This window comes from Elephas maximus, chromosome 5 (assembly GCF_024166365.1).
Source record: "Elephas maximus indicus isolate mEleMax1 chromosome 5, mEleMax1 primary haplotype, whole genome shotgun sequence".
Lineage (NCBI taxonomy): Eukaryota > Metazoa > Chordata > Mammalia > Proboscidea > Elephantidae > Elephas > Elephas maximus.
Window position 1 is genome coordinate 109,714,281 of NC_064823.1, and position 15,366 is coordinate 109,729,646.

Below are 15,366 nucleotides of genomic sequence, written 5' to 3' on the forward strand. Positions count from 1 at the left end.
ATAAATTTGAATAATACACATTAATGCTTGGTCCATAAATTTGGATAATAGACCTATTAACGTGTCTTTTTTGTAGGCATATGGATACTATCCTCTACTGAGGCCCTTGTTGTTGTTGTCATTGTTGTTAGCTGCTGTCAAGTCAGCTCTACTCTTGGTGACCTTATATACAACAGAATGAAACGTTGCCCAGTCCTATGGGATCTTCAGAGTCTTTGATATGCTTGAGCCCATTGTTGTGTCTATTATGTCAACCCATCTCTTCGAGGGTTTCCCTTATTTTCACTGACCCTCTAACTTACCAATATGATGCCTTTTCTAGCTATTGGTCTTTCTTGATGGTGTGTCTAAAGTAAGCAAGACAGAGTTTCACCACCCTCACTTTTAAGGAGCATTCTGGTTGTATTTCTTCGTAGACTGATTTTTCATTGTCCATGGCATAGTCAATATTCTTCGCCAACACCACAATTCAAATACATCAATTCTTCTTTTTTTTTTTTTCATTGTCCAGCTCTCACATGCTTATGGGGAAATCTGCTGTAAAAGACCTCTTCAAAGTTCTGAAAGGCAAAGATGTCACTTTATTTCTTGACTGCTGCTTCCATGGGCACTGACTGTGGATCCAAACAGAATGAAATCCTTGACAACTTCAATTTTTTTCTCCATTTATCATGATGTTGTTTATGGGTCCAGTTGTAAAATTTTTCATTTTCTTCGAGTTCCAGTATAATCCATACCAAAGGCTGTGGTCTTTTACCTTCATCAGTAAGCACTTCAAGTCATCCTCATTTCTGGCAAGCAAGGTTGTACCACCTGCGTGTCACAGGTTGTTAATGAGCTTTCTCCCAATCCTGATGCTGCAATCTTCATATCGTCTGGTTTCACACCTTATTTGTTCAGCATACAAATTGGATAAGTAAGGTGAAAGGATACAACTCTGGCACGCTTTTTCTGAAGCTCTAATTTTCTGGGTAACTAATCTGTCACTTAGAAGTTACTATTTAGTGTCTATTGTGTGCCAAGCAGTGTCCCAGATGTAGATCACTACCATGTCCATTTTACAGCTAAGGAGGCAGAGGCTCACTGATTTGCCTGAAGTCACACCACTAATAAGTAGGCAAAGCAGAGATCTGAATGCAGCTGTCTTAAGAGCAAACTCAACCCATTATGCTACATTATACAGAAACTCACCAGTCATACCTGTGCCCCAATTCCCCAACTAGAGTTGAGTCCTTCACTAGTTAGAAGCCATATGTTACATGTGTTTGAGTTCCCAGAGCCGGGTTAGGATGCTGAAAGCCAAGGGTTATCCCTTAACATCATACCTGTAGAGAGGGGACTGTGCTGTCAACAGGCTTTCCCATGGAAGCAGCTGTAAAAGAAGCCTCCAGCCAAGGCAAAAGGCGCGATTTGATTATTTCCACACCAGCATAATGTCCTCCTAAAAGAATACATAAATCAGGTCAGCAGGAGAAATCCAACCACACCAACTGAGTCACAGAGCACAGAGGCTAAAAGAAAGGGGGAAAAAAAGAAGGGAGAGAGCCAGATGCGAAAGCACAGGCCATGCTCACCCTCTTGGGCTGCTGTAGACAGGATTCCAAAGAGTTGTCCCTGCAGCTTGGCAACTTGCTCAATGAGTTCGAGGCAAATATTTAGATTTTGGTCACATGAGTTTGCCTGCAAAGCCAAAATAGCAGGCATTAAAGCAATTCCTTCACTAAATTGTTTTTTTTTTTTATGACCCAATGCAGACAGGCAAGGGCCTTACAAGGACTGACTGGCTCCAGTATGCCCCCAGTGGCAGACCCTGCTATGTGTTCACCAAAACCTAGGTCCCTGCCCTCCTGGGCACAGCACTAGACTACTTCCCTGTTTTCCCAGGAGTTCATGTGGCCATGTAACTGAGTTCCTGTCAATGGGATGGGAAGTGAGGTGTGCCACTTCCAGGCCTGGCCTAGAAGAAAGCTTCTTGAGACAGTCTCCTCTTTGTCTTTCCCCATCTGCCTGCTAAATGCAGACAATCCAGCAGAGGGCCCGAGGACATAAAGTTGGTGGGACCACAAGAATTGGAAGGCTACTCACTGAACACCTGCGTTGAACTGTTTGTTGAGAACTAAAGTGTGTGTGTGCTAAGCCACTGAGATTTTGGAGTTGTTTGTTATAGCAACAACCCTGACTCCCTACTCTGTGGAACTCTGCAAAAAACTCTTTTTTTAAGTGAATAGACGTTTTGTAATACAATACCAAACCAAATAAAGAAATAAGTTGCTGTCAAGTCTATGTGTTGCAGAGTAGAGCTGCACGCCATAGGGTTTTGATGGCTGTGAACTTTGAGAAGCACACCAGGATTGCCTTCCTAGCTGCCGCTGCCTGGGTTCAAACCACAAACTTTTTGGCTAGTAGTTGATCATTAGCCATTTATACCACCCAGGGACTGTGTAATACGATACACTACATACTAATTTATCTGTTTTATTAGTTCTCATTCTTTACATAAGTTCAATGTTTACATTACATGTGCATAAAGAATACTACTTGTTAACAGTAATAAGGCATTGCTGGGTTGAGAATACAATGGAAAATCAGACAAAAAAAGACAGGGCCTAGGAATTTATGGAACTTCCAGACTCTTAGAGAAGACAGGAAAGTAGACAGTTAACCTGCAGTGAAATAGTAAGTCCAGTGGCGTAGTGGTTAAGAGTTCGGCTGCTAACCAAAAGGTCAGGAGTTCAAATCCACCAGCCGCTCCTTGGAAACCCTATGGGGCAGTTCTACTCTGTCCTAGACGGTTGCTATGAGTTGGAATCAACTCAAGGGCACACAACAACAACAATAACGTGCACGAGGTATTGTCAGTGCTTTACATATAGAAACTCATTTAATCCTTATATATATGTGAGGATTAATCCTTATGTAATACATGAGGATGAAATGAGCTTATATATGTAAAGCACTATGAGATAGGAGTACTAGCATTCTCATCTCCATTTTCAGATGAGAAAACTGAGGCACACAAAGATTAAGTAACTTGCCCACGGTTACCCAGCTAGAAAATGTCACCTGAAATTTGAACTCATGGCCTGGTTCCAGAGCCGATGTTCCTAACTACTGAACTACACTGATTTCAGATTAGTGCAGGGAGCAGAGGGAGAGCTGGATGATGTGATAGTGAACCATGAGGGCAGTCAGGGAAGGCTTCTCTGAGGAGGTGATATTTGAGCTAAGTCCTGGATGATAGGATTCAGTAATGCAAAGTACTAGGGGAAGGGCTGGCTGCAGCGGAACAGCAAGGGCAAAAGCTCTGAGGCAGAAACAAGTCTGGCATCCTCGAGGACTAAAAGTAGGTCAGTGTAGCAGAGAGGTTGGCAGGACTGGCCTGGAAAGGGGTCTGGATGGGATGGCCTTGTTGCCATGGAGAGGACAGCTATTTGCTCTCCATCCTTGGCAAATAGTAGGTGCTTACTGCTCTGCTGTAGCCATTTGTTTCTATGCATCACCCTTCTATCCCCTCCTCCCAAAAAAGGCCAAAGGACTGCCTTTCTCATGTTTGTATCTATTCTCACTAGTATCCATAACAAATTAAAGGGTCCGAACATTGATGAATGAATGAGTAGTTTAATAGCATAATGCTTATATGGTCCAACATTTGGAAACCCAGAGCCTTAACAGGCATCTGCACTCCTTCCTCACTGAACCAGTAGCCCTTTGCCCCTGCCGTTTTATTCCTGCCCTTATCACCAAAAAACAAAACAAAATAAAACAGTTGCCGTCAAGCCGATTCCAACTCATGGCAACCCCACGTGTGACAGAGTAGAACTGCGTTCTATGGAATTTTCAATGGCTGGTTTTTCAGACGTAAATCTCCAGGCCTTTCTTCAGAGGCACCTCTGGGTGGACTCAAACCTCCAATCCTTAGGTTAGCAGCTGAGTGTATTAATCATTTGTACCACCCAGGGGCACTTATCATGTTGAACTTCGATCCTCAGACTTTTGCCCTCTGGCTAGATCATGCCAAGTGCTAAGTAGATAGAAGGGCTTGGGAGTCAAGCAGCCCTGAGTGAGCGATCTTTTTTTTTTTTTTAATTTATTTTATTGTGTTTTAGATGAAAGAGTGAGTTATCTTTGCTCAGCTACTTGCCACAGTTCTGTGTGATCCTGTACAAGTTACTTAACCTCTCTGAGCCCATTTCCTCTCTAGTAAAATGAGGATAATAATGCCTTGTAGGGTATTAGGAGAATTAAGTCAAAATAATGTATGGGTATCACCTCAGAGGCAAAAGGCATAAAATAATTGATACTTATGAGTTTTTTTTTTTTTTTTATGAGGTGGTATGCAGTACTGAAAGAAGCAAGGGGCTTAGGCATGAGATAGCCCTTGGTTCAAATCTGGTTTTGCCATGTATTAACTCAAAAAAAGTGTTTGTTTCCTCTTATGTAGGATGTGGTTAGCACCTGTTTCACGAGCTAACTCAGGTGCAAAGACTAGCATAGAAGAGGCACACAGTAATTAGACGTACAATATTGTTGTAGTATTATTGCTATCTGCTCCCATGTCTTGCCCAATGCTTGGTACATATTGGGGGCCTAAAGTAATGTCTGTCAAACAAGAAAGTGTACATAATTTAAATGACAGTAGAGGATATACTGTGTCACATAGTTCCTTTTCCCAGGAAATGTCACAACATGCTGAAACTTCCAACACAAAGCACTGTACCAGATACTCAAATTGCAACAAGGTCACATTGTTCTACTAAACACAAGACAGATACATCAAAGATAGGAATTAACTATACCGTCTCTTAGTTCCAAAGCACAGATTCTCCAGATTCATTCATTCAGGAAACACTGAATTCTTATTTCCGGTGGCCCTGGAAACAAAGCTACATGAAAAAAAAAAAAAAAAAACAGCTGCCTGCTGTCAATGAGCTCAGTGCTGGGGAAGTAGGACAGAGAATGGGAAACAGTGGGTAATGACTAATTACCTTAGAGTGTATTAAGTGTTCTGTTCGGATAGTGTGCTGTCAAACCTGTTGCCATCAAGTCAGTTCCAACTCATAGCCACCCTATAGCGACCCTATAGGACAGAGTAGAACTGCCCCATAGGGTTTCCAAGGAGTGGCTGGTGGATTCGAACTCCCAGACTTTTGGTTAGCAGCCGTAGCTCTTAGCCACTACACTACCAGGGCTCCAGTGTGCTGTAGAAGCAGCAAAAACTCTCTGGTGAAGGACATTTCAAGAGGCAAGAACAGCAAGTACCAAGGGCAAGAAGCAACAAGGCATATCAGGGCAAAGTGAGTACAAGGTTCAGATATCAAATAATGAAGTACTTTATTTGCCACATTCAAGATTTCAGGCTTTATTACCTCATCATCAAAGGATTTAACAGGGCAGATGGGGGAGCATGGCTATGACATGGTCAGACTTGATTTGCTTTTTATAAAAATCACTCTGGCAGGAGCAGATCAGATACGGTTTGGATTAGAGGGCGAGTCTGGTTGGGAGGTACAGGGTTGCTAACAGTCTGTCATAGAGATGTTAAGGGCTGTGCAGACATGAAGGGTCCATTAAAGCTCCTTCCCAGCCCCAAATCACACCTGTGTCAGCCAAGCTCCTACTGCTGCTAGGTTAAGTAATTGGGAAGAGACAAAGGTTGAACTGGGACCTAAACCCATTCCCGCAGCCTCCAGCACTGGAGCCGGAGCTCTGAAACATGCTATACCCAAAAGCAAATGGAAAATAAGTCGGAGCTCAGAAGAAAGATGGGATTGAACGTGTGGCTTTGGAGGTCTTCAGCAGATGGGAAAGAATAGACATCGTATGTGTAGATGAGGTCATCAGAGAGAGTGTAGAGTAGAATAGGGAGAGGGCTGAAGGCAGAGTGGAAGGCAATCTTGCTGTTCCAGAAGTGGGCTGAGGATGAAGGGCCAAGGAATGAAAAACAAAACATTAAAACAAGAGCAGCAAGAAGTGAGAGGGCAACCAGGAAGAAAGACAAAGAATCAGGAAGCCAAAGAAAGATGGTTTTAAGAAGCAGGAGAGAATGGTTTACTCTCGGCTTTGCTCATGCATTATGGTCTCAACAAATCTCTATGGAGAGGAGAGATTTGAGAAAGATTTAAAAGGTTGAATCCTCAAGGCTTAATGAACCCATCGTGAGGTGTGACAGAGATGGAAAAGAAGGAGTCCCAGATCTCTGACTTGGGCTGCAGGGTGGATTGTGATGCAGTTGCCCAGCCAGGAGCCACAGTAGAAGAACAAGACTGTAGAAGTGATAACCAGTTCCATTCTCTGGGTTAAAAGGGTCTTGGAACAGCCACATGTCAGGAGCTCTGGAGAAAGCCCAAGCTGGAGACAGATTTGGGAGTCACCAGCATCTGGAAAGTAGCTGAAACCATAAAATTTGACCGTATTGCTGCAGAGAAATCAAGCAGATAAGAACTGGAAAAAAAAAAAAAGAAAGAAAGATGTGACCTACTACCAGGTGGCCTCTAGTGATCATTACAGGAGCAGTTGTAACAGAATGGTGTGGAGAGAACTTGAGGCATCTCCAGATTGCGCTGGGTTGAGGAACAAATGGGAGTTGAAGCAAAGGCAATGAAGACAGACTACTCTTTCAAGAAGTTTAGTAGTTTGAGTAAGGAAAGCAACAGGATAGTGGCCTTGTTCCCATCCCCTCAATGTCACCACTCACTTGCCCAAACCAAAGCTCCTAATCTGTTTTCCCCTCTGCTCTGCTAGAGTGACTCTCTCCACACCAGTCACTATTCTGCTCTGCTTTGTACTCCTGGGGCGCCTATCCAGAGTGAACACCAATCCTTTGGACCCTTTCATTTCCTGTTACTTCTGAGCATTCTCCACCTTATTAACAGGCTCTTTCCCCTCATGAGAGCCTGATCAACCAAAACTCTCCACCCAATGGTTCTCTTATTCGTATCATTCTATTCTTACCTTGAGTCTTCTCCACTGGATTGACCCTTTAATTAAGGATCTTGACCCTTAATTAAAATTCCTATTAGACTTCCTTTTTCCATAGCTCATTGCCTATTCTCCTTAAATAGAAAACAATGATGTTGTTTACATTAATATAAAAATAAGAAAAGTCAAATTTAAAAAGTTGGTAGTCTCTCTCTTAAAAAGAAAACAACTCCCCTTAATCACTTGTCAATTTCTTTCATTGTCATGAGTTCCAACTTCTAAGCTAGTAGTTTAACGTTGAACCTTTGCCACCACCCAGGGACTCCTTAAAGTTAGATAGGTGCTGTGTAACAAATTCTGGCCAAGGGAAAATGAGTGGAAGTGATACGTGTATTTTAAGAGCAGTACAAATTCTTTGCTCTTTGTCTGTCTTCCTCTGCAGCTAAGCCCTTAAAGCTCAAGTGATGAGATAGCTGCTCCACAGAGGGCACCTGGAAGCAACTCGCTGAATGAGAGCTGCCGTCAGACTTTACATGAATGAGAAAGAACTTGTTATGTTAAGATACTGAGATTTGGGTTTAATTCATTACTGCAGCATAGCCTGCCTAGTAAAGAGATAAAGAAAATCATTCTCTATAAATTTACTAGTTAGATTAAACCCTCAAGAATGTAGAAGTACGTTGACGAAGGGAGGAGGAGTGAAGGTGGGCAGAGAGTCTGTTTGAACACACCATAGCAACTACAACAACCCTTTGGAATCAGATATATTTTGGCATAGAGGTAGCATTTACTTCAGCCACAAAGATTTCCTAAGACAAACAGAAGAGATACCTCTTTAGGGTCTCATTTTATGTGTTGGTTTTAATACGTTGTTTTCACTTGTTAGTGCAAATTTCTGTAACACAAGAGCAGAATAATGCAAGAGGAAGCAGTACCAGTCCTTCCTACCATGCCCACTCGCATACTGAGCAATCAAAAGCTTCGAGATTGTAATGTCCTGGCGTCTATTATTTTACCTTAAGAAATGCAATCTTATCCTAGGTTAAGGATAGAATTTTAAGGGTATAGAAAATTCATACCATTTACTACTGTAACTACGGAGCCCTGGTGGCGCAGCGGTTAAGAGCTCGGCTGCTAACCAAAAGGCTGACAATTCAAATCCACCAGCCGCTCCTTGGATATCCTATGGGGCAATTCTACTTTGACCTATAGGGTTGCTACAAGTCAGGACTGACTCAACAACACCTAACAACAACAACTGTAACTACACAGAGTATACATTTAAAAAAAAAATCTCAGCGCACGTGACCCAGGTTAACTCCCTACTCCACAGGGCCCTGAGGGCACACAAAAGCATCTCAGAGGGAGGAGAGTTTTGGCCAGAGTTGAACTACTCCAGGCATTGCCAACATGTTAACATCTTAACATCTCTGTGGAGTTACTAGGTGATCAGAATCCAGTTCTGCAAATAACCAAGCTCCAAGAAGGTTATTTGACCCCTTTACACCCCTTTGTTGATCAACAAAGTCATACGGATGTTGCCTGATAAATTTAAGAATCTGGGGCAGCATGATCTTACATAAACCTCAAAGTTTTTTACTTTGTTTACCAAATGTGCCAGAGTAGCTTACAAGAGGTTGACATAGTCTTTTGGCTAAAGTATGGTCCAACCTTGTCTGTTCTCCAGTTTCCTGGTTATGCTACAGCTAATGTTGTTGTTGTTGTTGTTGTCAGGTACTGTCGAGTGGGTTCTGACTCATAGCAACCCTATGTACAACAGAAGAAAACACTGCCCGGTCCTGTGCCATATGCACAATCGTTGTTATGCTTGATCCCATTGTTGTAGCCACCGTGTCAATCCATCTCATTGAGGGTCTTCCTCTTTTTACTGACCCTCTACTTTACCAAGCATGATGTCCTTCTAAAGAGACTGATCCCTCCTGACAACATGTCCAAACTTGCTTCTAAGGAGCATTTCTGGTTGTACTTCTTCCAAGACAGATTTGTTCATTCTTTTAGTATTCTTTGGTATATTCAATACTCTTTGCCAATACCACAATTCAACATGACACAGCTAAGGTAAACTTTCTAAAATGTAATCCAAACATGTCTCTTCCCTGCATAATGCTTTTAGTTTCTCCCCCTTGCACTCAGGATAAAGTCCAAACTCCTTAACACACCATTCCCAAGGCCCATCGCCATCTGGCCCTAACCACCCAACCTAATCTCACTTCCACTCCCTGCACTGAACCATTCACAAAAACCCAAAACCTGTTGCTGCCGAGTCAATTTCGACTCATAGCAACCCTATGGGACAGTGGAACTGCCCCATAGGGTTTCCAAGGAGCAGCTGGTGGATTTGAACTACTGATCCCTTGCTTAGCAGCCGAGCTCTTAACCACTGTGCCACCAGGGCTCCTGAACCATTCACAGGCCCTCCCAAATATGACAGCTTTTTCATGCCACCCTGCTTTTTTTTTTTTTTTTTTGGAATATGCTGTTTCCTCTATCTCCCCCAGTTGGAAATTCAGCTTTAAGAGGCCCAGAACCCTCCTCCCCACCCAGAGGTCAGGGCGACAACTCGCCTCTAGAAAAGCAAGAGCTATTCTCAGCAGCTAGCATAGACATAGGCATACAGTAAGCTCTGAAAAAAATTTTTTTGAATGAATAAATGCAGAAAGCTAAAAACTGTCAATAAAGGCAGAGTGCCTAATCCAGGGTTTTATACAGAGTAGAAGCTTAATAATCATTTGTTGACTAGATTGTTAAGCTCTTGATAATTGGCTTGATTCCTGGTTGAAAAAGAGGGGATGCTCTATGGTGCTTTCACCCACAGTCTCAACCACAAAAGAAGAAAACAAATTCTGAAAGTATGTGTTCAAACCAAGCTGTCCCTTACATCCAGTAAAACTAAGGTTTAAGGGAAAGCCCTCATCAAAACTTGGGACGGTCTTGCACTTGAGTGCAAGAAATTGAGCCAGCAATGTCTGCTACTATTTTATTATTTGTTTCTCTAGGGGTTTTTAGAAAATATCCCTTCTCGGAAATTTAAAAATAATCAAGCAAGGAGTGTTTCTGAGGGCTTAGGACCCAGGAGGGAGTTCCTGGGTGGCACATATGGTTAAGCACTAGGCTACTAACTGAAAGACTGGAGGTTCAAGTCCACCCAGAGACTTGAACTAGGAAGAAAGGCCTGGCAATCTACTTCTGAAAAATCAGCCACTGAAAACCCTATGGAGCACAGTTCTATTCTAACATACATGGGGTCGCCATCGCGTTGGAGTCCATTCAAAGGCAACCAGTTTATTCTACTCGAATTAATTAGAACTAAATCAATGTAGTCACAGCCAGCAGGTTAACCATTCTAGGACTGTTGAGTAAAATCAACCTTCCGTGGCAAACATCATTTACGGCTTTTAATAGTTCTTCACAACATTTTTACAAATTCATTTTGCTACAACGAATAGTCTTCCTCTTATGGTTTCAAGTCGAAAGTCCTTAGAACTAATAAAACGAACCTTGTAGTATTACAGGAAAGCTCTCAGCAATTCAGTTGAAACCAAACAATAGATAAGAAGATACATAATAAGTTTAGATTTAAGTTAACTTTTACAGTAGATGGCATATATTTTCTCATCTTTTTAGAGAGAACAAGACTAATTGTAAATCAAAAGCATTTGCATCCTCTCACTTGTGGCCCTAATTGGAAACTGCAATTTCCATTTTCAATTATAATAAAGACTGAAGCTATCTTGGGGATTTGAAATTCTAGACTGGATATAAAGGTTAAAGAAGATACATGAATCAAAGAAACTGTGTGTCTGGGAAAAGGTGGTGGCAATCATTCAATCAATATTTGTTGAGCAATTACTAGGTGTCAAGCTTTGTTCTAAGTGCTAGGAATACAGCAGTGAGCAGAACAAGACAGAAATCCCTGCCCTCTGGAATTTACATTCTAGTGGGGTGAGGGTGGAGAAATGCTGACAGTAAAAATAGATGAGTAAGTAAAAATTAGGTGTGGGTATTAGGGAAGAAATAGAGCAGGGAAGGAGACAGTGAGTACTAGGGATGAGGGTATTGTTTGGTATGCCACCGATGCCAACTCATGGCAACCCCATACTGTCTTGCAGAGTAGAACCGCCCCATAGGGTTTCCTTCTTTATGGTAGCAAATTGCCAGGTCTTTTCTCCCTTCGAGTGGCTGGTGGGTTCAAACCGATGGCCTTCTGGTTAGCAGACAAGCTCTTAACCATTGTGCCACTCAGGGCTCCTTAGGGATGAAGGTAGGAGATTGTAAATAGGATGGTCAAGGTGGGACTCTCTGAAAGGATGACATTTAAGCAAAGACTTGAAGGAGGTGAGGAAGCTAGGAAAAGCCTTCCCAGGCAGAGGGTGCAATGAGTGCAAGTGTCCTGAAGCAAGAGCTTGTCTGGCATGCTCTAAAACTATGCTGTCCAGTATAGCAGCCACTAACCATATGTGACTATTTCAATGTTAATTAATTAAACTTAAATAAAATTAAAAACTCAGTTCTGTGGTTGCACTTGCCACATTTCAAATGCTCAGTAGCTACCATATTGGACAGAGTAGATATAGAACATGGCCATTGTCATAGAAAGTTCTATTGACAGCATTCTTCTAGAAAGAGCAAGGAAGCCAGTGTTACCGGAGCAGACTGAGCAAGTAATGGACAGAGTAACAGATGAGGTTAGAGAGGTTAAAGGGGCACAGTTGTGTAGGATCTTGAAGACCATTGTAGAAACTCTGGCTTTTATTCTAAGGAAGCAGAGGGTTTTGGCAGGAGAGTAACTCGATCCAATTTTACAATTAAAAGAATTACTTTGGATTTTTTTTTTTTTAAATAATCTAGGAGGAAGGTAGACAAGGGTGATAGCAGTGGAGGTGGTATAAAGTGTTCAGATTCCATGTGAATTTTGAAGTTGGCACCAATAGACTAGGCTGATGAAAAGGATATAGAGTATATTATCAGGAAGACAATTAAAAGAGGTCTGTGGCTGGGTGTGGGAAACGGTGAGTTCGATTTTAGACTGATTTGACTTTGAGATTACAACAGCACTCACAACTGAAAATGTCCAGTGGGGCAATTGGAGAAATGAGAGCTAAGAAAAAATCAGGCCCTGAATACAGATTTGAGATTCATCGGGATACATGTAAGAGTCGAAACAAGAGTAGAGGTTGAGGAGAAGACTCCTAAAGTCTGGCCCTTGAATTTGAAGAACAGTCACAAGAGAAGGGTGGGTCGGGCAGAGAGACAAAAAGTATCAGAGCCTTAGGAGAAATGGGGTGTCGATAGATAGCCAAAAGCAACAGAATGCCCAAGAGCTCAAGAAGATTGATGTTGCCTGGGAAATGGCCACAAGATTTGGAAAGTGAAGTCTCTACTGTAGAGGGTGAGGAGACAAGACAGTGAGTACAGAGGGACCACAGGTACTGAAAGTAAAAGTGTAATAAACTGTGGCATTTCTCAAGACTTACTGGTATTTTCTAAAACTATCGTTGAAATTTGGTCCCATCAAAAGCTAGCGTCATTTTTGTTAAATGTTATCCTGTGACCATTTGAACATATATATATATATTTTTTTTAGTTCAAAGTTTATGTAAGACCCAGGGTAGAGAGGTAGTTTTAAGAAGGGTGAATGCATATATTAGCATTTGTTGTTCTCAGTCTTCTGAGACTGAGTAGTAATTATGAAGTTTTAAGGGTGATGAGGAGTTCCTGGACAGTGCAAATGGTTAAGGTGCCCAACTGCTAACTGAAAAGTTGGAGGTTCGAGTGTACCCAGAGGCACCTCAGAAAAAAGGCCTGGTGATCTACTTCTGGAAAATCAGCCATTATGGAGCACAGTAATACTCTGACAGACATGGAGTTGCCATGAGTCTGAATCGGATGGCAACTGTTGGTAAGGATGGTGGGAAGACCCAGTCTTTTTTGTGATAAAGACATTAATTTTCCTGCAATCTTGATGAGGAAGAAAGAGTCAATGCTAATGGTATAAAAGGGGTGGGCTGGGGGGTACACATTAAACACTAGAAGTGAAGGCTGAGGAGAAAGCTGCAGCTGTCCTTGAGCTCCTCTCCACCTCAGGAACCCAGATTAAAGGGTGAAGAGGAAACCCTCCGGACTCACGACACCAGAAAGTTGCACTCTTCCTAATAAACTGTTGCTGTCGAGTGGATTGTGACTTATAGCAACCCTATAGATCAGAGCAGAACTGCCCCATACGGTTTCCAAGAAGCAGCTGGTAGATTCCAACTGCCAACTTTTTGGTTAGCAGCCAAACACTTAACCACTGGGTTCTTCCAGTAGGATTTCAGAACAAAGCTGATCTAGATTTTAAAAAAACTGGTATCTGAAAAGGAACTTTCCATATCATCTAGTCCAATCCCTCCCATTTTACAAAGGAGGTGACTGAGACCCAGAGAGGTTAAATGTATTGCCCAAGGTCATACAGCTGGTCCTGTGCGGAGCCAGACCAAGAAGGAGGGAGGCAGGATCTGATTCCTAGTCCATAGGTCTTTCACCTGTCGTCTTTATTTGCTATGTAAGAATGGGAACCTCCTTTTTAAGGTGGATGGAATGTAAAGTAAATTTGACACTCAGATTCTACTTTTAGTGTGTAGGAGGTTACTGGGAGCAGAGGCGAGGGTGGGGATTAATGGGACTTGAAATTTGATGACAGAATATTGGTTTATTACAGACGTAATCAGCCTTGGTATTGAAACACTGCCTTACTTTCCACGCTAATCAGTACATATGTGAAACCCGCAACGCTGACAAGTGTGTTTCACTGACACTTGGATGTATTTTTATAAAAATCCACTCTGAGGTTTACCTGCAACCCCTGGGTACCCTCAGAGTGGTACACTTGCAGAAAGGAAGGGGCAGGGGTGTAGCAGGAAGGCGTGGAATGAACACACGGAGGTGGGGAATGAACGGCGGACTAGATCTCAGACCCAAAACGGACTGCCGGGCGCCTTGTTGCTAGGACCGCCAGCGTCCTTGGTTACCGCTCCGGCAAACGCGTTCTCTCCTAGCGGAGGAGTTCCAGCCCCGCCCAGCCCAGCGGAGAGAAAAGCGCACAGACTGACACTTGAGGTAGCGTCCCGGCGACCAGCGTCGGAGGCCGCGATCCCCTTTAGGAATCACAACCGCCCGGGCTTTGCAAAGCAGCCACCCCACGCCAGCCCTAAAAAAATCCCGCCTAGGAAGAGAAAATGGGGAAGGGGGTTATTGCTTAAGCTGTACAGAGTTTTTGCTTAAGGGTGATAAAAAAAAATCGGAAACGTAGTAGTGATTGTTGCACAACATGGTGAATGTAGTTAATGGCACTGAATTGTACACGTAAGAATGGCTGAAACGTTTTGTTATAGATATTTCACAACAAGTTTCTTTTTCTTAAAAATAATAATAAAAAGAAACCGCCGCCCAGGACTGCGCGGGAAACTGGACAGAAGGCGGGCCCAGGGGATGCCCCACCCAAACTCACGTTGTACTCCCTCAGCCAGGAGTCGAGCTTCTCCGGCAGTGATCGTAAAAATTCGTTGGAGACTATTTTCCTCAGATTTTCTGCCATCGCTCGCTTTTCCGCTGGCCCGGCTCTGAGAGACTGGGAGGGGCCGAGCCGGGGGCTTCCGCGGGAGCGCAGGGTGGAATGGCGGAAAGGGTGTTATCTTCCTGGGAGGCTCAGAGCGCGGCTGCTGTTTCCATCCTCCCCCTCGGGTCGGACGGGGCAGGGTTCGGGAAGCCGGGGGGAGGTGCCCTGGGCCGCAGCCGCCGCGCCTCATCCGCTGCCCCGCGCGCTCACTGTGCTCCCCGGCGGCCGCCCGCTAGCCCCGGCCATAAATACCCCGCGATGATTAAACAAACCCTGACGTGGGCGGCGGCTGCCAGGGACGCGCGCGTCCCGAGTGCCGCGTCCTAGCAACGCTCTCGCCCTCCCCTCCCGCGGGCCCTCCCGGAGCCCTCCCACGGCCTCCCCTGCCCCGGGCACCCGCTCGAGCGTGCCATGTGGTTGCTGCTGCTGCCGCTGCTCCTCTTCCTCCTGCTGCTGTTGGTACTGCTGGTGATTGAAGGCGAGGGCGCCCGAAGCCACTGAGACTCTGGGCTGGGTGGGGGCCGGAGGGTGCCGAGACCCCAGACGCCGGCGGCAGCGGGTCTGGGGGAGCCGGAGGCCCAGAACCCTCCTCCCCACCCGGAGTTCAGGGCGACAACTCGCCTCTAGAAAAGCAAGAGTTATTTCTCCATAGAAGTTTTTGGTTGGGCTCTTAGGAAAGTTCCTGTTTGGATCCTTTCTTTATTCTTTCCTCTCTCACACTTTTAATTAAATCTTCATTTGTAGCACCCAAGGGCTTACTTGTATGAAACTTATTTAACTAAAAATTTCAGTTCTTCCAGCTTCTATCTTTTGCCTTGTTCCTTGGTCCTGGG

At 43.9% G+C, this 15,366-nt stretch overlaps 1 protein-coding gene across 3 annotated transcripts in view; it reads right to left on the reverse strand.

Annotated features, from left to right (window-relative positions):
- SPATA18 (spermatogenesis associated 18) overlaps positions 1–14,757 on the reverse strand; it is a 49,066-nt gene extending 34,309 nt beyond the window's left edge. For all 3 annotated transcript variants that reach the window (XR_007517672.1, XM_049886255.1, XM_049886254.1), the window contains exons 1-3: positions 14,426–14,757; positions 1,575–1,680; positions 1,326–1,441 (exon numbers count right to left, since the gene is read on the reverse strand). Coding sequence is in view for 2 of the 3 variants with exons in the window: in XM_049886255.1 (XP_049742212.1) it covers positions 1,326–1,441; positions 1,575–1,680; positions 14,426–14,512 (309 nt within the window). In the remaining variant the exon portion in view is untranslated. The remainder of the gene's footprint in view (positions 1–1,325; positions 1,442–1,574; positions 1,681–14,425) is intronic.
- Between the last annotated feature and the right edge of the window lie 609 nt (positions 14,758–15,366).